We start from the raw sequence: 23514 nt of genomic DNA on the forward strand, positions 1-23514 counted from the left end.
AGTATGTCTGCATTAAAAAAATTAAAATAAATAAATGAAGAAAAAATCTAGTGACAGCTGTGCATCAGGTGAAGACCTTCATATATGACACAGCAATGTCTCTTTGATCTGTGAAAAGCTACCCAAATTAGGCAAAGCAGTAGACTCTGGGTATGTGTTCAGTAGATACTTCAAGCAGCTAACTTTTCCAATGATTACATTCTATTGAATGTGCTCCTGCTTCAAGCTGGGCTGGATTTTCCCTAAATGATGGCTTTAGGTCCAAGCACCCAAGCTGGAAAAAGGAAATGGCCTCTCCTTATCTCTGAACTGCAGAGCTGACAGTGTGGAAGAGAAACAGGAGACTATACAGGGCAAGCAGAAAAAGGACAAGACTAGAAATGAGACTTGAAAAGTGTCCAGGCCAAAGAGTCAGGGATATGGGAATGAAATGCAGACTTAAGACAGGTAACCAACATTACACATGAGGTGGAAAGGAGAAGCTTTTAAGCCAAAAGAGGAATCTCACATTTCTTACCTTTTTAGTACTTGATTTTTTAGAGAGTATTATAACTATGGTTACATAAGGTGCTTTTGTGCAATTTAAACTGGCTTAGAAAAATAAACAACATAACAAAGTATTTTAAAGTAAGATTGGAAAATCTCCGTAGATCATTCACACAAACACTAAGATAGAGAATGTGCAAATACACATTAGAAATTAGAAATTAGAAAAAATTAGAAAAATTATTCTGGTATTCCACAGGAAGAACGAAAAAATTTGTTAAAACTCTGGAACCTTTAGGCTGTATCTTTAAAGCTATATATAATTAAATCTGATTTGAGCATAAATGTGATTTGATAGTTGTGCATTAAGCATTTTATAATTGAGAAAGGTCCTCTTTACAGACTGTGCAAGTTTATTATTTTAAGGGACTAGGATTATAGGGCATTTCAAGAAATTCTGTGAGCAGTGGGATGCATTCTGGATTCCATAAATAGCCTCCAAAAGACTCTTTTTAGCAGAAGAGCACATTGAAATAACAAAGGTACGCTTTTTTTTTTTACATTAATCGGACTCCATTAAAGAGGATGTTCCAACATCAAAATTTCTAGTGGCGTTTTTCAGCGTGGGAATAAGCTAAAACTATTTTTAGCATAAACTGTCACCTTGAAGAGCTAAGCCATATAGTAATCCAAGATCATGGGTATATAGTTTGCATTTAAGAAGTCCTCCAGTTTTCTCTCTAATTCAGTCTTTTGGTTTTACCTGAAATGTCCTTTCTGCACTATTAACTATATATTGATATATGCCAAAGTTTATACAGATCTAATGCAACTTAAGAAAAAAAAACTATATTACACCACTTTCTCAACTTCCAGAATTGCTTTCCTCTGTTGTTTGAAAGTGTACATAGGAGAAGCCTTTCACACGGTCACAGAAAAACCCTTTTCTCTAAATTGGAGAGGTATAGACTCTGTTGATAGATGGACAAGGAATTGGCTGGATGCTCATGGTGAACAGCTCAATGCCCATATGGAGATGGGTGACACGTGGGGTCTGTACTGGGACCAGTGGTGTTACATATCAGTGACACAGACAATGGCATTAAGTGCACCCTCTGCAAGTCTGCAGGCAAAACCAAGCTGCAAGGTGCAGCTGACACACCTGGAAGATAGGATGCCTGAGGCACCTGGACAAGATCAAGAAGTGGCCCCATGGGAAGCTCACGAGTTCCTGCACATGGGTCAGGACAGTCCCTGGTGTCAATACAGGCAGGGCTAAAGTGATTCAGAGCAGCTCTGCCAAGAACTTGGGGTACTGGTGGATGAAAAACCGACTGTGAGCTGCAAATGTGCACTCGCAGCCCAGAAACCAAAGTGTCCTGGACTGTATCCAGAGCACCGTGGGCAGCAGGGGAGAGAGGGGATTCTGTCCCTCTGCTCTGATCTGGTGAGACCCACTGGAGCACTACATCAGCTCTCCGGCCCTCGGACAGGAAAGACGTGGATCTGTTGGAGCAAGTCCAGAGTAGGGCCACAAAAATGATGAGAAGGATGGAACACCTCTTGTATGAGGAAAGGCTGAGAGAGAGATGGGGTTATTTAGTCTGGGGAAGGCTCCAAGAAGACCTAATTGGGGCCTTACAATACCTGAAAGGGGCTGAAAAGAAAAGACAACGACACTTTTTTACAGTGCTTGCAGAAACAGGACAAAGCATAATGGTTTTAAACTAAAATAGATTCAGACTAGATACAAGGAAGAAATTTTTTACCTGCCCATCACTCTCACCAGCATCTTGGCATCAGTATCTCTGTCCCAGAGAAAAGTATAACATAAAAAATGCCCATACTAAAGCAGACTTGTTAAATACAAGTTAACATATTGTGAGAAATTCAGTCACTATATTAACAGCATTAGCAACAGTAATAATTAAGATATAATTATTGATTTCTCATAGATTTAGATTTCATAGATCACTGTATTGTCCCACTATAAATAACTTTTAAAATATGTATGAAATACTATTTCTGTAGGGAATAACAAGTGGCCAACAGCTTTGAGGTAACCTTTCTGAGTTGCAACCTGAAACATATTAGCCACACTATTCAAAAATCACTATAGGTAATCACTATAGGTAAATCACCATTCAAAAGCAGCTTCCTATATATAATGTGGGCAATGCATGGCTTAACACAACCTCCTATTATAAAAGGCCTTTTTTATGCTACTGTATAATGGAAGAAAGTCCTCAAAGTTCTTCCTAAGAGTCAGAATACATATACATAAGAGATTATTAGACACTTTTGCAGTGAATTTAAAATACATTTATTAGCAGATCTAAATGCTTTTTTAGCACTTCTCATGCAGTGTTTGTGAACTTTAAAAGCTTTCCATTTTTTGGACGGCACAGCCTTTCAAGTGATAAGCTACTCATTTCATATTAAGGTCAACAAAATTAATAGGTCTTAAGCAGATCAAAATATTTTCATATCAAGAAAAAAAAAACTGGCATAAAGAAAGCTAGACATAAAGCATCTGTAATTACTAATTACCTTTTCCACCTTTACAGCTGAAGAAACTGCACTTACACAGTGAAGAAACTTTTCTTACTATGGCAGTAGAAGAACTAAGGGCTCAAAATGGTGCCTGGCCTCTGCAACCACACACATAAGTGACTGAATTTCATTTCTATTTCAGCACAGAGCTTCTTTTTGAGAGACACTGTTAGATACATCATCAAAGACTCTACTTCAGCTTCTTTATGCCTCTGCTAGTTTCAGCAACCAACCATGTCAGCCTCAAAGTGGGCATTATCTAGAAACTTTGGTGACCTGACAGGATGCAACTGAGTAGAATGGAAATTATTTTGCTATCACTGCAAGTCCACTGGTTATCTTTGTTGGTTTTGCCCAGTCATTCTATTCCATAGAGGACACCATCCCTGAAGATTTGCAAAGCAAGGCTGCAGTGATGCAGCCACTTGGGGGAACTAATTGTTCAGATAATAATTAAAGGACTTGATGGAAGCATTGATCATAAACTAGTAATTCATAGCTCCCAAACAGCATTGCAAATATAAATTAAGTACTTTAGAAAGTGGGGATAAACACTTGTAATTGGATTTTTCAAAATTCCTGAGAGAATTGCCAGTGGAAATTTCTTTTAGTGAGCTTCAGGAAAGATATGGACCTAAACACTAACTCATCCGCTGTAAAGTCAATGTAAAGTTATTTTTAAAGGGTCTATCAAGATCAAATCAACATGGATAAAATTTCAATATGCCTAATGTAAGTAGTAATTAATGGACTTATTTTCTCCTAAGTACAGGAAACAGTAACTACCAAGACTGCTAAAAAATGAAGGCAAAATTCTTCAAAAACTACGCAGCATGAAAAGGTCAAGTAGAACCATTTAATGAATAAAATCATAAAATAGTTTCTGATTAGATTTTTGCTCTTCTTTCAAAAAAGAGAATATACCTACATCTTAATGAGAGTTCAACCCTCTTTGGGACAGAAAACATGTATGTCTCACTTCAGTAAGGGAATTAGGCCTCTTACACCCAAAATTTAATTTTTTTAAATATTGATGTGCAGACAAAAGAGAACACAACAAAAAAGCAAAAGTTTTATTCCTGCTAAAGAGTACATTTTTTTGCTGAGAACCAGTGCACTTTTTCTAAAGAAAGACTGTATGCAAGAGAAAACAATTAATTTGACACTTCAGCTCCATACAGCAACAATACTGTACTTGAGGCATTAAAAACATCTGCATGGTGACTTCTGCAGTACAAACCTCAAAAATGTTCCCTCATGAACACAGGATCAACAGACTGCCAGTCTTGGCCTGGACTATTTGGAGTCTTCTGTTATAAATTATACAGAAATTTATCACTCTCCAAAGAAAGGGCCAGAAAAATTGTTAAACTCCAAGGATAGCTGGAGAGTATCTTCTGGGGGATTTTTTTAATTGGTAGTTTCACTGAAAATTACCTTAGTGGTCTAAGTTTTGAATGGGAAATCCCTATCTAAGGTTTTTGTCTGCTATAATTGTGCCCCCTTTTCTTTCTTCATGAGCCAGATTTCTTCAGAAAAAAACTCTCCAGCTCTAGCTGAGATACACAAAACATTGCTACCTGTAGTTAATTCTGCTGAAGATTAAAATAAAAATAAAGATTAAAGGATCTCCACAGTGCTTCAAATAGGTATGCATATTTTTTCAAAGATAGACATGGATCGGCATAGCATAGGAAAACTAAAACATCTTCTGAAATACTGTGGTCCTGGCTAGGCAAACATTAGTTTTCATAACATATGAAATTATCACTTGCTGCTGAACGTGAACACAGCTAGACCTTACTGGCAGTGGGATGCAGCAGAAAACAATTTAAATTACAGTATCTGACTGGTTTTCCTCCCCCAGTGCATAATTACAATTATTTGCAATGCTTATTGGCATTGCTAAATTGCCCATGCCAGTCACCACGCTGTTTAAAGGCAGCTGGTTCTCAAGAGAAGGGGCTGGATGCGCTGCAAAGGAACTGTGGAATACACTGCTGTCAGGTGATAATGGATCAGCAAAGCCTGGCAGCGGTGCCAGCAAACGAGGGGATGGAAACAGGAACGCAGCCGCCAGGAATGCAGGCCAGAGGCGACGCCCTTAGCCGGCCGAGAGCCGCAGCCCGGCCCCGCGCTGCCGCGGCCGCGGCGGACAAAGGAGCCCGGAGCGGAGCCAGCAGAGGGAGTCGGTGCCCGTCCCGCCGCCCCGGCAGCCCCGCTCCGCAGCTGCCAGCCCTGCTCACGGCCACTGCCCCACTGCCAGCTTCAAACAACACACCGGCCTAATAATTTGCCTAAGAATTTTGCAATGCTAAATACGGCTTGTCCTGAAAAATCCCCCAAGCCGCAGAATCAGGTACAAAGCCCCACCCAACCTCCGAACAACTTTGTGAGGAGTTAGTATTTCAAAACATTCTGCCTCTGCAAACTTTTCAGTCAATTCATTGTTTTGTATAACTTGAAAGCATCCTAAAGCTAAGCAGTTGAGCCTTGCCGTCTGAAAGTAATTACTAGTATCTTCTACAACTGCAGTACAATTATTGTGCCTGAGATTAAAAAAAAAAAATCCTTTACTGATCTTGTGTTAATCTAGTCAGTGCCCAAAATGGCATGTCCATGTTACTAGAACCACCAGTATGTACACTAGATGTTCTTCTTTCAAGTAGACATGTGAAAACAAAGCACTGTTACAAACATATTTTCCTATCCCAAGAAATACCCTGGCATCTTTGTCAAACTTTCTCACTTTCATCATTGCTCCGCTCATCACACAAACCATCTGCATAAATAAAGATGCAAGCATCTGCTGTATGGCAAATGGTCTCAGGGGCAGATGTTTTTATCCTTGCATTCATGTCACTGGCTTGGATACATTATTTGAACAGATGTACACAATCTGAAAGTGTCGTGTCCCACAGTGAAACGTCTCCAACTGCTTTCTATCAAACTACATAAATGCTATTTGCACCTGCATTTATGTTAATGATACAAAGGCAGCAGGGGTTCCAGCAAAGTGAGAGGTGATGCTAAGAAACACATTTACAAGGCTAATGGAAGTTTGAGATCTCCCAGCACCAAACAACCATACTAACATGGATACAAAATGTACAGAACCACACTTGACTTATGATTCTAAAAAAGTTAAGATAAACATACTCAAAGAACAAAACTATTACCTTAGCGTGTGATACCCTTTTCCAATGTATATTTTAAAAAGTCAAAACCTCTTAGACAAATAAACCAGGACAGCCTTATATTTTGTAAAATATTTGTCGAAGATACACAATTCTTTCATGTTAGAGTCATTTAACAAAAATATTTCATAAAATCTAACAATGTCAATGGTATTTCAGTTCACTAAGGCACAGTGGTATTTTATGCCATGATGGAACATTATAAAAATACCAACACTTGCTTAACGGTGAATATTTAACATGAGTGTGAATAGTCAAACATAGTGCTTCAGTGATTGTTGTCATGTCATATGTTGTCATATGAATGAAATGATAATTTCATAATCCTGAGGAAGAAATAAAATTTGACAAGTTAGATACTTATTGTTCAGAAAAGTGTGTCTAATTTAACATGGTGTTACAATTGCTTACTACTTACAAGATAGCCACTCTTCTTATAAAATATTTTAAAACTGAGAAAAATACAGATGTCTTGAAGGAGTACGGATTAGATTACAGAACACCTGCTATTACATGACAAATGGCAGCAGTGAAGTGTTTAGCTGTCACTCAAAGAACTTGCACTAATCATTACTTCCATACTTAACTGAAAAATAACAAGCACACTCAAAGTACAGAAACAAAGGCAAATATGCCACATTGAATGTAACTGATGGATAGGTTCTATTTCCAATATAATCTATTTCCAAAAGTTTTATATGTAAGAAATATACCAACATAAGAGTTGTACATAAATCATCACAAATTACTAATACCCTTCATGTTTTCAAAGTGCTATATTTAAGAAACAAGTAGTACTTGATATAAAGACAAAAAAGTATCATAGTAAAAAAATATATGGAGACTAATGTATTTGTAGAGTATCATCATTTCACACTGATATAGCTCCTGGTCATGATCTAGGGAGGCCCTGCAGAGAGATCTTGACAAATCAGAGGTCTGGGCAATCACCAGCCACATGAAGGCAAAGTGCCGGATTTTGCCCCTGGGATAGGACAACCCTGGATGTAGGGACTGGGCAATGAGAGGCTGGTGAGCAGTGCCATGGAAAGGGACCTGGGGGTCCTGGTCCATGGCAAGCTGAACCTGAGCCAGCAGTGCCCTGGCAGCCAGGAGGGCCAACCCTGTCCTGGGGGGCATCAGGCACAGCATGGCCAGCCGGGCAAGGGAGGGGATTGTCCCGCTCTGCTCTGCACTGGGGCAGCCTCACCTCGAGTGCTGGGGGAAGTTCTGGGTGCCACAATATAAGAAAGATACAAAACTGTTAGAAGGCATAAAGAGGAGAGGCACAAAGATGGTGAAGGGGCTGGAGGGGAAGCCCTGTGAGGAGCAGCTGAGATCACTTGGTCTGCTCAGCCTGGGGGAGAGGAGACTCAGGGGAGACCTCACTGCAGTCTTGTGAGGGGAAGGGCAGGGACAGGCACCGATCTCTTCTCTGGTGACCAGTGACAGGACATGAGGGAATGGCCTGAAGTTGTGTCAGGGGAGGATTAGGCTGGATATCCGGAACAGGTTCTTCAGCCAGAGGGTGGTTGGTCACTGGGACAGGCTCTCCAGGGCAGTGGTCACAATACCAAGGCCAATGGAATTCAAGAATGTTTGAACAATGCTCTCATGTATATGTCGTGACTCTTGGGGGTGCTGCTGTGCAGGGCCAGGAGTTGGACTCTATGATCCCTGTGGGTCCCTTCCAATTCAGCTTATTTTGTTATTCTGTGACTTCTAACACGGAAGCTCACTTCCAAGTTTACCATTCCCTCTAGATAGAAGTCAGTAACTGGATACTGACTGGAATAGATTTTGATTTAGGGGAAAAAAGAAAAAGCCTTCAAAAAAATTCCAAAGCAAATGCTTAATCAATTTGAAGTTTGCATACAGCTTCACAGTCTATATTCTCCTGCTACTATTCAGAAATTGCTTTAATGTAAGACTATAACTGGGGTAAAATTCCTGTTACTTAAAGGAAAAATTAAATTAATGCTTTTAAGTATCAGAATTGAGTATTTCAGTCAAAAGCATGGGAATGTAGAGCACACTCTGGGGTGGGCAGCTTTACCCAACAGAAGTACTGTCTTCCTTGAAAGAATAGTCCCAAGAGACACAGAACTCATCAACTAAGATCAATCACAATGACATGCTTCTGGAACAGCTTCCTCAGAATTATTACAGCATCATAAAAATACTCGGTCTTCACAAAACAGGTAAAGTATAAACTTACATGACAGTAAAAGCTCAAGGTTTCAAATAAAGTAATAGATAGTGCTCTTCCTAATTAACATAAGTACTAACAATGGAAACTTAACTGACAACTAGCAATGGCTCTGAAAGGTCCATTAGAGCTGATGTCATATCCATCAAATGTTCACTCACATTTAAGTATCATTAAAAATGACATTCTTGTTAAAAATCATACTTAAACATTAGCATTGAGACACAGATCAAAAGGGAAAGAAAACTGAAGTTACAGCTACACATTTAGAGGCTTGAGAACACACAGATACCCTTACTAATAACAGAGGGAAAAAATCAAGACATTAACCCTAGTGAAAACTAAATCAAATGAAAGACAACTTTTGAAGAAACCACAGAGAAGAAAGAATTAAAAAAAAAAAAAAAAAGATGGGAATGCTGAAGAAAAGGCATTAAAAAAAAAATCTAAGTTCATGTTTATTGCTGTTTCTGCTAGCTGTGTAGCATAATTTGCAGATTGATTTGACCCCATTTAATATGGATATCAAACATAGCAGGGATTTTCAAATATATGAAGATTTTTAAAAATTTAATAAAACCTGAATACTTAATAATGCTGAATCAAAGAAGCAAATTTATGCACTTCAAGTTTCAACTACAGGTGTTAACAGTAATTAGCAATGCCCTAAAGAAGAATACAATTTTAGCTATTGTAATTGTTTAAAGTGATAAATGCTGCAGTAATGGCTTTTTTTTTTCAAATCATACCACAGCAGAACACTAGACACAAGTAATACAGTGATTAATAATGATGATATTCCTTCCACATTTTGAATCACAAGCATCTAATTTCTAAATAAAGTATAGAAAGCATACTATACCTGCAGAAACTGTTAACGGATTCTGCATTATGCCCTTTAACAGTTACGACAATGTTCCTAGAAAGAAATACAGATACTTAGAAGCTCTGATAATTTCTTACAAACTAACAAAAAAATGAACAGGACAATGGCAATAGTTTCCAGACTTGTATTTCAGAATGGATCCCAATATATCCATACCTCTCAAGAAAACACCACCAGAGATTTAAACCAAGGGTTTCTTTGGACCCCTATATGTGCTCTCCGTATTTCAATACTGTGTACTACCAAATTAGGCTTCCTGTGATTAGGCAACCTTTTTAAAGCCAGGAAAGAGGAGAGTCATGAATCCCAACGTGGCAATACAATCTGAAGAATCTCAGACAATACAGGGTTAAGCAATCATTTCCCATTAAACATGTGGAGCTGCTGCAGAGAGCCCCAGTGATGATCACAGCTCTAAAGCACCTCTCTATGAAGACAGAGCTGGAGCTGATCAGCCTGAAGAAAAGAAGGCTCCAAGGAGACCTTACAGCACCCTCCAGTACCTAAAGGCATCCAACAGAAAAGCCAGAGTGGACTTTCTACAGGTGCATCTGCAGATAGGACAAGGGGTATTGGCATTAAACTGAAAGAGGATAGGTTTAAATTAGATACTAGGAAGAAATCCTTACTGTAAGGGTGGTGAGGCACTGGAACACTTTTCCTAGAGAAGCCATGAATGCCTCACCAAGGCCAAGCTGGATGCAGCTTTGAGCAATCCAGGAGATCTAGCAGAAGTTTACCTGCCCAGGCAGGGCTGTTGGGACTAGGTAGGGCCTTTAAGATCCCTCCCAACCCTAACCATTGGGATTCTATTTGACTGCATGGATCCCACAGAACTGTCTGACCAGCAGAATCTTCCATGGATGCTACAATGAAGATACTACCTTGCTCTTGTGAACCAAACATTACACTGCCACCTGTCCCGAATGTGCTGTTGGTATTTACAAGATGTGATGCACTGCATTTGATAAAACAGCTTCACATCAAATGGCCACCCAGTAAATTAAGCATTGGCTACTTCTTTCCAGTGCAGTTGAGTGTGCTGTTCAAGCTCTGGTGAAGTGGGATTCAACAGTCAGGGAAGAAAGACACAGGATAATATAATGACAGTATAAAACTGTTGTTATCCACTTAGATTTATTTTTCATAAAATGGCCTAGCTTTTGGAATGGCTGCATAATAGTTAACTGAACGCCACTAACATGTTAGACATCACTAAGTGTATGAAATTCTTGTTCTCCTGATGCAGCCAGAGGCTTTGGGAAGGTAACAGAAAAGTCCATTGACTGACATAGATTGAACTAAAACTTCTTTGGGGGGTTTACTCAGATCTAGGCTTTAATACCAGTGGCCATCTACAACATTCCCATGAACAAAGCCAGCCACACAGATGTGATTGCTGACTTTCCTGACCAATTCTCCAGCTAGGAGAATCTTACATAAAGAAAATGCCAGACATGCACTCAAGACACATGTTCTGAGCACATGATGTTCCAAAGATTAGTTTTGGTTAAATACAGAAACATAGGACAAATAGTGATGCAAATACCAAACAAAATAAGCCTTAAACATATTTCTTTACTATCATGTAATTGACTCTCAAAAAGCAGTGGTGAGGTTCTGGAAGAAGATGGTTCTGTAGGTAGCAGTAAAGTAAAAAGAAAACCAATTCCATTTTCAGGAAGTTCAATATCAAAGCATGAACATTGAGTGTGGCTCAACGAGTTTGCTGTGTGAGAGGTGACATATTCAGGTGAAACTCCCTGGTACCTGTATCTTCTGTTCTGAGCCATACCTAACATGCAGCTCTGGTACATCACCCAGCACCTCCCGGCAGCAGATCCCCAAATGCCTCAAAGAGCCTCTGTCCGTGGTACTTAAGCAGCGAAGGCATGAGCTGTCAGGCCCAGCACTCAAACACACATTGGCTCATCTAAACGCAGTTTGATGTCATGGGAACATACAGACAACTCCCTCTGCACATCCAAGAATGGAACAGGCCACAGTGATGTAATTTTGGGATGGCGAGACACTTCTAGAAATCAGTGTGAAATCTAGAAATCCCTGTCACCCACATTGTAAGATATCCTTCTTTAAGGCCATATTGATCAATAACTGCTTTTCAGAGAATCAAAGTCTGAAGTTTTTCTTCCCCCTTAGTATTTACAGCACTTCAAAACATACTGAAACATTTAAAGCAAGACATATTCTTGTAAAAACAATTTGAGAAATTATATTCAAATAAAGCTTTTCAGAATTATTACTTCAAAGTCACATTTTTTTAGGTTTCCATGGTCTTTCCCTGTGTATGGGAGCATTAAATCATGTTAAGACGGTGCCCCATTGATAGTTACTATCCACTTTTAGAATTATAACAAACCAGACTTCAGGATACAGATCAACAATTCTTAGAATACTATGTGGAAATAGAAGCTCCAGACATTTTTCCAATGTTCTTCCCAGACACATACACAAACTCTAACACTACAACACAAAATTGGATCATGTAAATCCAAACATTTTCTAGAGGCATCTCTGATTTGAATTCAACTCTAACTGTAAATGGTTAGTGTAAATGGTTTCTAGGTTAATGGTATTAGAAAATCCAGTGCTTTTTTGACTGTGCTTATTTGAAAAAGACATCACCTACTCATAATCATAATAATTTTAAAAAAGTATAATTTCTCCAATTAACATTGATAATTTCTTTTAGCAACTCATTAATAGTATTTTTATTATTGTTGTTATATGAAAGAACCTTTCACTACACTTTATATTTGGAGATATTTAATCAAGCAACTTCCCTTTATGGAAAAAATGAAGAGTTCAAGATTCTGGAATCAGGACTAATTCTTATCATCCCTTCAAATTTTAGTTATTTATCCATCCTTATATGTACAGCTGTGTTAAAGCATGTTTTCTTTGACTACATATAGAGTTTACAAAGCAAACCATAAACATTGTGCATTTGTCCCATCTGTGTTTTACACTGTTTTCAAATACGTTGTGGTCCTGTCTTTTTGATCCTTTCTCTGACAGTTTCTGACACTTTTCTGTTAGGTTATAACATGTTTAACAGATATTTATTATCTACACACATTTGATGCATGTCCTAAATATAAAATACAGTCTCATTAAAAAATTCTGTACAGTACATTGATTCAAACTTTTAGAACTTCAAGATTATAACATCCACAAAACTACTTATGCCTGCCCTGAGCAGGTTTGGGTTTTTTTTTTTCCCATTTCACTATAAATCTGGCCTGGTATGACTACTTCTCATTAAAAAAAAAAATAAAAGCATGCTGATGTTCAAAAAAAGCTATGCTTAGAACTAAAACTATTAATTTAATTGTGTACTTCTTTTACATTCTTACATCTGGGAAAAAAATTTAGGCTGGTCAGCAACTAAAAATTCAGTATGTCCTGATGTTCTCATTGAATACTGAAGAGGCAAATGTTCTTTCACTCTTCCTTGGTTATATTTGAGTCCAATACTGGTTCTTTCCAAATAGAGGAGATGAAACAGATTATTTCTATCTGCTATTATCATAAATTCTTCTCCACCTGAGAGCTTATCAAAACAATAAAGATTTTTAAATTCTATATAATCTTAAAATTTGTTTTGCTCAGTTTCTAACTCTGCCATAAGACACTAAATAAAATCATTCAAGTCACAGTATTCCAGAACTCAAATTAGTTTTCTAGAAATCTGCTGCTGACCACTCAGAGATGAAAAGAAATCTATTACAAGAATTTCAAGTGAAGTGGCATTGAAGCTGGACAGAATTAGAAAGTAAAATCTCTCTTAATGTCATAAAATAAGCTCTATCATGCCTGTACTATTCCTTATGTAACCAGAGAATGAAAGGATAAATTTCATTATTCCTAGGAGGCAAAACCAGCAAGCAAACAGGAAAAAAAATCCCATACTGTAACTCAGTCTTTAACAACCAAAGGAAGCAGAGCATATATATGTAATAATTTCAAAGCAATTTTCACAGAAGATACCCACCGGTCTTTTATATGAAACAGGTGTTCTGATAGACACACTGAATATGAATATCAGTTGAACCCAATTAACCTAATTCGATGCTTCTCCATACTAAGACATTTATCTTAGATGTTACACAAAACCCTTTAGGATATTACAGAGAAAGCGATAAATAGGCTGTAAAGGTTATGACATTAATTTTACTGTCATCCTCATGCTTTAAGCAGACATCAAAACTAAAAACCTCATCCTCTGGGAAGGAAGAACTACCTGAAAGTAATTATAGGACTTATTATCATAACAGTATTAAACTAGACCACTATGACCCTAACCAAATTTATTTTTGGCACCTTTTGTTAAAAGAACAAAGCTTCTCAATGACGACTGCACCTTCTAATACAGTGTACATTAGTTCAGGCACTGGAAGAAAGCATTAAATCAAATCTTGTAACTTCATATTAAGCCTAATTATGACTTTTAATTTAAAACTAAGTATGTAAAGAAATATTATGCAATTTAATTTCAGAAGGAAAACACCCAGCTAAAAAGGAAAATTAAACACTTAGTACAGTTTAGAAAAGACATTCTCCTGACGGAAGCTCATGACATGCCCATTTGTATTTCAAAAGCAATTTTATTCACTTCATTTTTCACACCTGTTCTTTCACATACCATGCCATCTTGTAAATGAGTGCCATGAAGTATTTCTCATAATTTAGAAACATTTCAACTGAAACCAAGTTTCCCAAAAAGTCTGAATGTATTGAATCAGCAAAGCTTCCAGGAAAGTTGGCAAAATCCATTGTTATATAAAGGCCAAGTTAGACTTGAAATAAAAGGTTAAAATATTGAAGCTATGAAAAAATAAAGAGCAAGATAAAAATGACAGACACAATGACTGACTACTGTAACACACAAAAGCATTTGTTCAAGCAAGTGTACTTGCCAAAAGCCTGCAGTGCTTGGCTACTTTATAAAAATCAAGCACAAGGCAATAAGCCAATTTGTTTAAAAAATAAAAACCCCAATAACCAAGCAACAGCTTATTTGCATTTCTGAAAACCTGCAAAAATATTCTGCATTTCACTATTTGTATCTTCAGTTTCAAATGTCTGATTTACTCCATGTTTTCTGTTTTTCATACTTTTACATGAGGAGTTAATCCTGTATCAGATCCTAGTCTTCCTATTCTATATCCAAAGAGATATGCATGTAGTCACAAACTACAGTGTCTGAAATTGCTCACTGCTTGTGTTTCCATACTTAGATAATCCATCACGGAGAAATGCGTGTCCATGGCAGAATTCTTTTGGCTGAGCCCATTAGATGACTTCAGCAGAACTACAAAAAGAAAGAGAACAGCACAAACCCAGCAGAACCTAAAACCCAGGCTATTTTTAAACTTTCGGTCATCCTGTGAGATGGGCCAGTCCGAGCGCATTTCCTGAACTTCAAGCCTTACATGCACTGAATGCCACAGTGGCAATCCTGGACAAAAATGCTTCCCTTCATACTCTGCTGGGTGATGTGGGGAATGGTTGGCTGGCAAGCCTACACTCTGCCCATCTGTCAGAGTGGAACTGTGCCTACACGACAGGTTCTATGCCACTTTCAGTAACATGTTGCTGAGAATAAAAGCTTATTTATGAAACAACATAGGGAAACATCAATGTTAGGCTTAAAATAGCAGGCAAATGAAAAAATATTGCTTTTCTTGAGGAGATAAGTCTTTTAAAATCAGCTTGAAGGTTTTTCACTTGTATGAATAAAGACTAGCACATACACTGCAAGAAATGAGGCTGTTCCACACGTTTTCTACTATTGTGGACAAACTAGCATACAGTCTCACTAATTATTATTTCACAGCTATACCTATCTCCAAAAAAGCAAATTCAAGGACCTGCGAAAAAATGTATAAAAGTGAAATTTCTCAAAAAGACACTGGGAGAAGAGAAGGCTAAAGAAGGTGCAAAATTGAGTCTTCATTTTATTAAAGGTATGTGTATTAAAATGAAGTGTACTGGAACAGTTTTTATGACTATAATTAACCCCAACTATTTTCCACTTATGTAAACAACTCCATTCTGAAAAAAAATTTAGAAGTGTGTAGTCACTATTATGCCTAATATTAGCCAATTCATTGAATGTCAAAAAATAACATCTTTTTTTCCAAATTTCCATTTTAAAAAGACGGACTGTCATATTATGTTTTCCTTAGTAAATCACTTCTTGGTAGGAGTGCTCTGAATGCCACAAACTGGAGACCAATATAAGTTCCATGTCTGGGTTAGACATCTTTGCCATTACTTTGTATTAAAAGGCCAAAGTTTCTGATTTAAAATACAGTCTTAGTTATTACTGGTGTGGAAGTAACTGTGAAATGACAAATCAATATAAATTGATAGATTTTGTTCTTGACTCTTAGGACAGCTAAAAAATAGTTCTGGAAAATAAAAATTTCATTTTTATAAGATACTACATGAAATCTATGAGGTCCATTGTTCTTACAATTTAAATCCAAATTAACTTAATATTTAAAACAGGAAACAGAAACATTCTTAGTGGGTAATGACTAATCTAGAATTCACTTTAAAATTCAAACAGCACAGCTCCTTCTACTCCTGTTCCTCCCCACCACCACGTTATCCTGATTCTTAATTAAGCATTCATTTATTGCTTGGGTCCAAACTGCTTAGAAACTTTGCTGGGATTCTCAACAATGCAGTTTCATAAAGCACAATCTGTGTACCTTACGCTTCTGTTAGCAATATGTTACGTCATTCATAGTGGAATTGCAGCATACCACTATGGTTTTCAGTTTGTAATACCTAATTAAACTCAGACTTTTTGACTTTTGTTCATAATTAATTACTGTTTTGATCTGATAAGACCAGACTACATATTTTATCTCTCTCTGTGTACCTGCTGCTGTACATTAGCTTTCTTTTCAGATAGACAATATCACAAACAATAAAACAGCAATTTCATTGCAGTTACACTAAAACTTCACAGAACCAGACAAATACCTATGGTTGTATACACAGCTACTCACAAAATCATTCAGGTTGGCAGAAACTGCACAAGGTCATCCCATCCAACTCCCCTGCTTAAAACAGGGTCAACGCTGGCCTTACAGCTTTGTCTGGATGAGTCTTGAAAACATCAACAACTGCCTTTCAGAAATCAAATTGTATTTACTAACTGACAGCAAAGGGTAGCCTGAAAATGACAGCAAAATTTGGTCCACATACATAGGAGACATTATTTAATCAATTCCTATGGCAATGCTCTTACTATACTTCAGAATTACCTAAGCCTCCCATATTTAATCCATCAGTTATGCTGATAGATTAAAGAGAACTTCAGTGATGGCAGAAAATAAAAACATTTTGTAATAAAATGCCATATAGACTTTTTATTTACCTAATGAACAACCTGTTTTTACACTACAGAAGTCCAGATTATTTCAAAGAGAATAAAGAGGTTAACGTACAAAGGTACCAACCGAAATAATTAAAGAGGACTACAGGAAAGACCAAAAAGACCCATTAGTTGTATTTTACTTGTTTTTTTTTCATCTTCCTCCACTTTAACATTTGAAGAATAAGCTATTACTAGTAGTGTTACAACTTCCAGTGAAAGCTTTAGGATTCTGATCATTTTAGACTAAAAGAACAAGGTCTGCAATGCTGAAAGGAGAGCAAGTTCTGTTTAATTTGACAGTCCTACCATATTCTGGAGCTACTTGATACCTCAAAACATAACCACACATACAAAAAATTTATTTGAATGTGTGAGATAACACAGTCCTAAAAATTCCACTAATAATCAGAGGATTCAGAGCTACATTCACCTGCACAATTTTGACTGATTTAAGTTTGAAATGTGATGCTGAATTCTTCACAGAATCACAGATGGCCCTGAAGTTTTGTAGAGACTAAAGAAGAAATAGTCAATCACTTCTTCTATTTTAACTGAAGTGTTTTGGGTTACTTCAACACTAATCTGCATCTCTCTGATAAAACTTCCTGTGTCATTCAAGAAGGATTTTCTACAGGGTTTCATTATTTTCATATAGTCTGGGTATGTTGTTAATGTTCTACTTAGAAGAAAAACCAACATCTGACAAAAAGCAAAAAAACACTCCAGGCTTTGCAAGGTGAATTGCTTTTGCAATTCTGACTAAAATAATGGAATTATTTCTGATTTTACAGCTGCAGACTTGAACACAGTACTCCATTTTGACATGGTACCAAATAAGAGCATCATCTATAGCTGTTTCTACAAGAATTTCCATTGCAAGTCTCTTAAAAGGCCAGGAAAGCTACATTGTGGCATTTATAAAGTTTGTGCAGCAATATCCTCTATACTTTATAAAATGCAGTGTATGTTTTTTAAGTTCAACGTATCATATTCACAGACCCAAGAAAAACAAGCATTTAAGAACTAACAAATAAAAATAAAAATTTAAAATAAAAAATAAAAATAGCATCCATTTACTATGACTGTGCCCAATCAAGCCATAAATTACCTAGGCCAAGATAGGATGTACTTCCAAGAAGTTAAAATTCAAACTGCCTACCAATTGATGACTTTCTGTTTAAATTCCCTCTCAAAAGGGCTCACCTCTAACACGCATTCAAACTCCTAAGACAGAAGTTAAAGAAACAAAGAACAGGAAAATGGTATTAGTGCCAAAAAAACTAACACTGCCACATGCTTAATAATTCAGTTTGCTTTAATGGTCTATGGCCTAACAAACAAAAAAGCTCTTAATTTGAATTATACACTGAACTATTTAGTGACCTATGTTGAAGGAAGAAGCCTGTTTTCTTCAGCTGAGCTTAAAAGCAACTTCTAAGTTCTACTGAAGAAGTAGAATTCATTTCAGCATGTGTAACTGTTGTGAGGCACAACTGGTCCTTGTAGACAGCCCTGTAGTAAAAAATATTCCAGGTAAGGAATCAGATGTTGTAGTAAGAACTGGTTCAACTGTTTTGGTGCTACACTGATTCTGCCCCCAAACTCTGCCTCTAATACTGCTAGCCCAGACTGTTCCAGGGCTAAGGATGGATTTTTTCTGCATAGCTGAGTGTTCAGTACGTTTCAAGAACAGATACGCTTTTAAAACTAGACATGCAAATACAAGAGTTGGATTTTTTTTAACAATACCCAACATTAAAAACATTGCTCAACTGTGAGTTGTATCTTACGTTTCCCAAACATGATCCTACTCACCAGAAAGGAATATGTGTTTAACAGGTCATACCTAAAAATCCTGTAAAAATCTAATGTCTAGCATAAGCAACTTCCATTTTAAGCAGCTTCCACTTTGCTGCCTCCCAAGCATACAATAAACTGTTCTACAATGGAAGAATCATCAACCAGTAAACTGACAAATTAGAGCATAATCTCACCAAATCACCCTCATAAAACCCAGAGTTACAAATTTAGTGCAAAAATTAAAAGGTCACATTTTATATAAGTTCTGTCACAGTAGGTACCTTAAGTGTTAAAGAATATTGCGTAAATTTTATACTTGTAGATAAAAAGAATTCCCAACTTGCAACCAATGCACTCAAAATTATCTTGCATAATGAAGGGCAGTTCAACATCCACAGCTGAAGATGTGAACCACAGCTCTGGAACCCTGATGAGAGCTGCAGCCAGGGAAGTGACAGCCCAGCTGAGAGCTGAGCACAGGCAGCAGAGGCAGCATCTGCCCTCCCTGTTGCTGCTGTGCCCAGACTAATTCATGCAGACCCCAGCAGAGAAGCTCAGCTGTTCGCCTGCATTCTTTCCTCGGTCACATCCCTCTCATTTTCTGGGAAAGGACTGTCACCACTTTTGATAGATTCTCCTGCATGGAATGTCCCAGTTCCCTGGTTGGGAGCTCTAAGAGCTCTGACCCAACTGAAAAAGCAACTGCTGGGCTGAAGTGACTAATGTGTCATGTACTTTAAGAACAATCAGAACAAAATAGAGCAGATTTTCTAGTCAATCTAGTATACATAATTTTTTTAATACAAATAGTAGAATTTAAATAGACAAATATTCCAGATGTAGCTAGTTTTGGTGACATGCTTTATTGACTAGTATCAAGAAGTACATAAAATATCAGAAATATCAGCTGTTGTTCAAACTGGTACACCATTCCTAGAAAATATACAGAACAACATAGTCTGGGATTTATTTAAATGATTCTCTTTCTTGCGGTCTATTATTGTCTATCAGCACCGTGTTACTGACGAACCATACTTACTAAAAAAACTTTCAAACCATTAAAAATACAAAAAAGAATAAATCAAAATCCAACCTGTCCTAATTTACTGCCTTCACTCACTTAGCTTGTGTTGTTCTCATTGTGCAAATAGTCCTTGCCAAAATAATTTTCGTTTTTGTATCCACCACCCTGTTTGTTGTCGGAAAAACGTTAAAGGCACAGAGCTTCAAAGACTATCGGACATTTTTAATGAAGTGTCCTTAAAACATGTTCACGGGGAAAAAATGTGAAATAAACATGTCAAAATTATTCCTGGATGCTGTCCAGCAACCAGCTGTGGTGTGCAGTCTATGCTAACCCTGGGAACATTCTTCTCTCTCTATGGGCCTCCAGCTTTGTCTTCTGTTCCAACGGATATTTGTATTCCAAATGCATTCAGTTAAATCTCAAACTAAGCAAGACCAAACTGAATTAGTACATCAAGAGGAAAACAATTAAGCATGACCAAGCTTTTAAAGCAACTAGGTTTTTTTTGGTTACACACACAGTACTTTTTCATTAATTTACCATAAAAGCCATGCTGTGGGACACCTACACTTCTTGAGTCATGTCAAGCCTTCACATTCTAACACTGAAGTTCTGCTCACTTAGGGCAATTAAATAACCAAACATCTATTTTTTGAATAGCAGCACTAATTCCTACGTTATGTCCAAATCCAAACTTTGCTAGTCATGCTCAGTGTCTGTAGATTACAGCAGAGTTCTAATTATTTAAGACACTATTCAAGCATGCACATAGAGAGTGAAGAAAGGCAAAGGGCACAACAGAAAGACTAAGGAACAAGTGGGCCTAATGCTTAGCAGAGAACGTGAACGAAGCCATGGAAGAGGCTGAGACACTGACGTAACATTAACAAGAGAAGATGAAGATGCAGTTGTACAAATCCACAGGATCAGAAGGATGCATTCAGTAGTGCTCAGAGAGCTGATCAGTGTCACCACAAGGATGCACTCTATTGTTTTTTAAAAGTCATGGCGTCAAGGGAGTTTCCCAAAGACTGGAAAAAGGCACATAGCCATCTTCAAGAAAGGCAAGAGAGAGGATATGGGGAACTACAGGCCAGTCAGTCTAATATCAGTTTACAGAAAGCAGTAACCCCACACAGCAGTACAATGTAGATCTGACTTGCCCATTCTCATCAGCATTAATTATGCAATTCTCCTTTAAATCTTCACTGACAGCATACTACTATCAGCCTTTTCAAGGTGCACTTATTATACTTTCTAAATTTGGGCACATTAGTTCCCCTTCACCTCCAGCCTTCTAAAGTTTCTTCACTGTTCCATGATTTGTTAAAACTCAGAATGAATAATTCATACAGCTTCTAAGCTTTTTTTCTTTTTTAGTATCTGTAGGTGTCAGTGCAGCAGATTTAAAAACATTTAATGTTAATAGTTGCTGATACAGTGATAATACATTCTTCCCATCACTAATGATGGAGGTGGTGAGATGTAAAAGCATCATCCAATCTCTTCCTGAATACAGAACAAAATATTTATTGAATATTTATGCCTTTCTCTGCACAGCAGAAATTTATCATCCTTGCCCAGAATTGGACTTCTATCATTACTAAGCTTTTGTACCCTTCAAGAACATCCTCTATATTTAAAGAACTCCATTGTACTCTACTGCCCACAGATTTATATTAATAACTTTACCTCCTTAATCTCCTGTCTCCAAGCCATACAGTGCTTGCCATCATCAGCTCCCCAGTCTTTAAAACTGTATTGCTTCACTCCCTTCCTTACCTTGTTTCAACCAAACAAATCATGTTTCCTAAGAGAAGAACTGTTCTGGGAGTAACTAAATGAACAAGTAGGTGTCAAGCAAGTCACATTTTTATGCTCAAGTACTCCTTGTTTTTTAAGTCTGCTCTTCTTTTAAAGTTGGAGGTATGTGCATGCAGAACTTGTTCTTGGCTCCAGACCTGCAAAATTAGATCACAGCTCCTAACACACCTGCTCTATTTATTCTACATGCCTCAGAAAGAAAAACCTGAACAGAAGACAACAGAGTGGCTTTTATTTGTTTGAAAACTGTCAGATAGATATAAAGAATTATTTTCAAAGCTTCAAAAATTGATTAGTGGCCAAGTGATTTATCAGCACAAGCTCCCAACACCTGCAACAGGCTGAATTCTCATAATTTTTCTTTACTGAATACAGAATAACTTTTAAGTCTTTCTAGGATCTGAATTACATTGATAAAAAGTCTCCAATTTTTTTTCAGATAAAAACCACTGCCACAGTACAACTCTACTTGTCTTCTGAATGGTGAGAACTGTTCAAGCAGGCAACAGAACATTTAATATACAAGACCACAGAAAAGTATGTAAGGTTTTGCTGTGACATTGCATTTTTTAGAGTTTCTCTAGGGAACACTCATTAAACATGTTTTAACACACAAATTATTTCAGTCAGCTATAGTTTTCTTTAGACAGCTGTGATTTGGTTTTTTAATTTATCGTTTTGCTTTATCTCAAAAACTTGCACTAAATAGCAAAATATACAACCCTGGACAAAGAACATGGTATCTTTTAAGATTTAGATAAGGGTTCTAATATGGAAAGAACATTACCAAATGTATTTATGTAAAAACAAAAATCAATGCTTCACTTGCAGCAAAGCAGAAAACCCTGCATATTATTTCTACCACATTCACTTCTGTTCTTCAAAGTCATTCACCTGTCACTAGCAGTGAAATAATGTAAGATCTGTGTTACAAACTTTCTAGTTTTGAGATGTGCACTGGGTGCATGCCAACAATCTGCATCATCCTCTGTATCAAACACTGATTCATCCAGCTCAACTACTTCTTTTTAGGGCACTGGAAGGGAGGAGGAGAGATTAAAAATAATGGTGATAACTGCCAAAGACATTTTGCACTTTTCTTCTAAGCTATTTCTGATCTATGTGAATTCACCTGCTGCATGCAGGCTTCATGGCCCATACCATGTAAATGTCAATGATCATGCCACAAGTTAGAACTGAATTAACCTTAAAAATGTAACACAAAATTGCAGTGACAAAGAGTTCCCTTCAAACCCACAGTCCTGTGATGAATCTAAAAAAATAAGTATTTCCATTGATGACAGTTATCTTCAAAGTGAAATAAGTAATTTTTTTTCAGTACTTCTGACTGTACATATTTAATTTACAAGTATTTTTAAAACTGTTGACTGCAATAGCTGTAGCACCTATAGTATTTAAGTATCATCAAAATTCACAGACTGGAAGCCAAAATAATTTTATATAGATGGAAGAATTGAGCTTATGTTTCTGAAATGTGAAGTTTAGCATGGGAATTTTAGGAGAAGCCTTCAGTAATTAACAAATTTAGACAATACAGATACATTTACCAGATGACAAGAATTACATTACAGATGATAAAATTACTTTGAGCATGAGAGCAGATGACAAGAACAGAACTCTTTCAATACAGGAGAAACACATGTATAAGGATACAGTGTATTCTGTTTCCAAATATCTTTAAAATTGCTAAATATCTTGTAAGGTTCTTTGTTTTCATGACTGTTCATCTAAAACAATGAAATTAAAAAGACTTAAAAATACAGAATCACAGAATATCCTGAATTGGAAGGGACTCACAGGATCAGAGTCCAACTCCTGGCCCTGCACAGCAGCACCCCCAAGAGTCACGACATATACATGAGAGCATTGTTCAAACATTCTTGAATTCCATTGGCCTTGGTATTGTGACCACTGCCCTGGAGAGCCTGTCCCAGTGACCAACCACCCTCTGGGTGAAGAACCTGTTCCGGATATCCAGCCTAATCCTCCCCTGACACAACTTCAGGCCATTCCCTCATGTCCTGTCACTGGTCACCAGAGAAGAGATCGGTGCCTGTCCCTGCCCTTCCCCTCACAAGACTGCAGTGAGGTCTC

At 37.3% G+C, this 23514-nt stretch overlaps 1 protein-coding gene across 16 annotated transcripts in view; it reads right to left on the reverse strand.

The window, feature by feature from the left end:
* Positions 1 to 23514, reverse strand: part of ZNF438 (zinc finger protein 438) — a 50154-nt gene that overhangs the window by 10247 nt on the left and 16393 nt on the right. For 8 of the 16 annotated variants that reach the window (XM_068172792.1, XM_068172783.1, XM_068172774.1 and 5 more), the window contains one exon: positions 9308 to 9364. The exons of 5 other annotated variants lie outside the window; for them this stretch is intronic. In XM_068172792.1, the coding sequence (XP_068028893.1) occupies positions 9308 to 9335 (28 nt within the window). In that variant the 5' untranslated portion in view covers positions 9336 to 9364. Of the gene's footprint in view, positions 1 to 9307; positions 9365 to 10016; positions 10037 to 10215; positions 11515 to 23514 lie in introns of those variants that run through there. 3 more of the 16 variants (XM_068172847.1, XM_068172800.1, XM_068172817.1) reach the window with 2 other exon arrangements.

The sequence above is a fragment of the Anomalospiza imberbis genome, chromosome 1 (assembly GCF_031753505.1).
Source record: "Anomalospiza imberbis isolate Cuckoo-Finch-1a 21T00152 chromosome 1, ASM3175350v1, whole genome shotgun sequence".
Classification (NCBI taxonomy): domain Eukaryota; kingdom Metazoa; phylum Chordata; class Aves; order Passeriformes; family Viduidae; genus Anomalospiza; species Anomalospiza imberbis.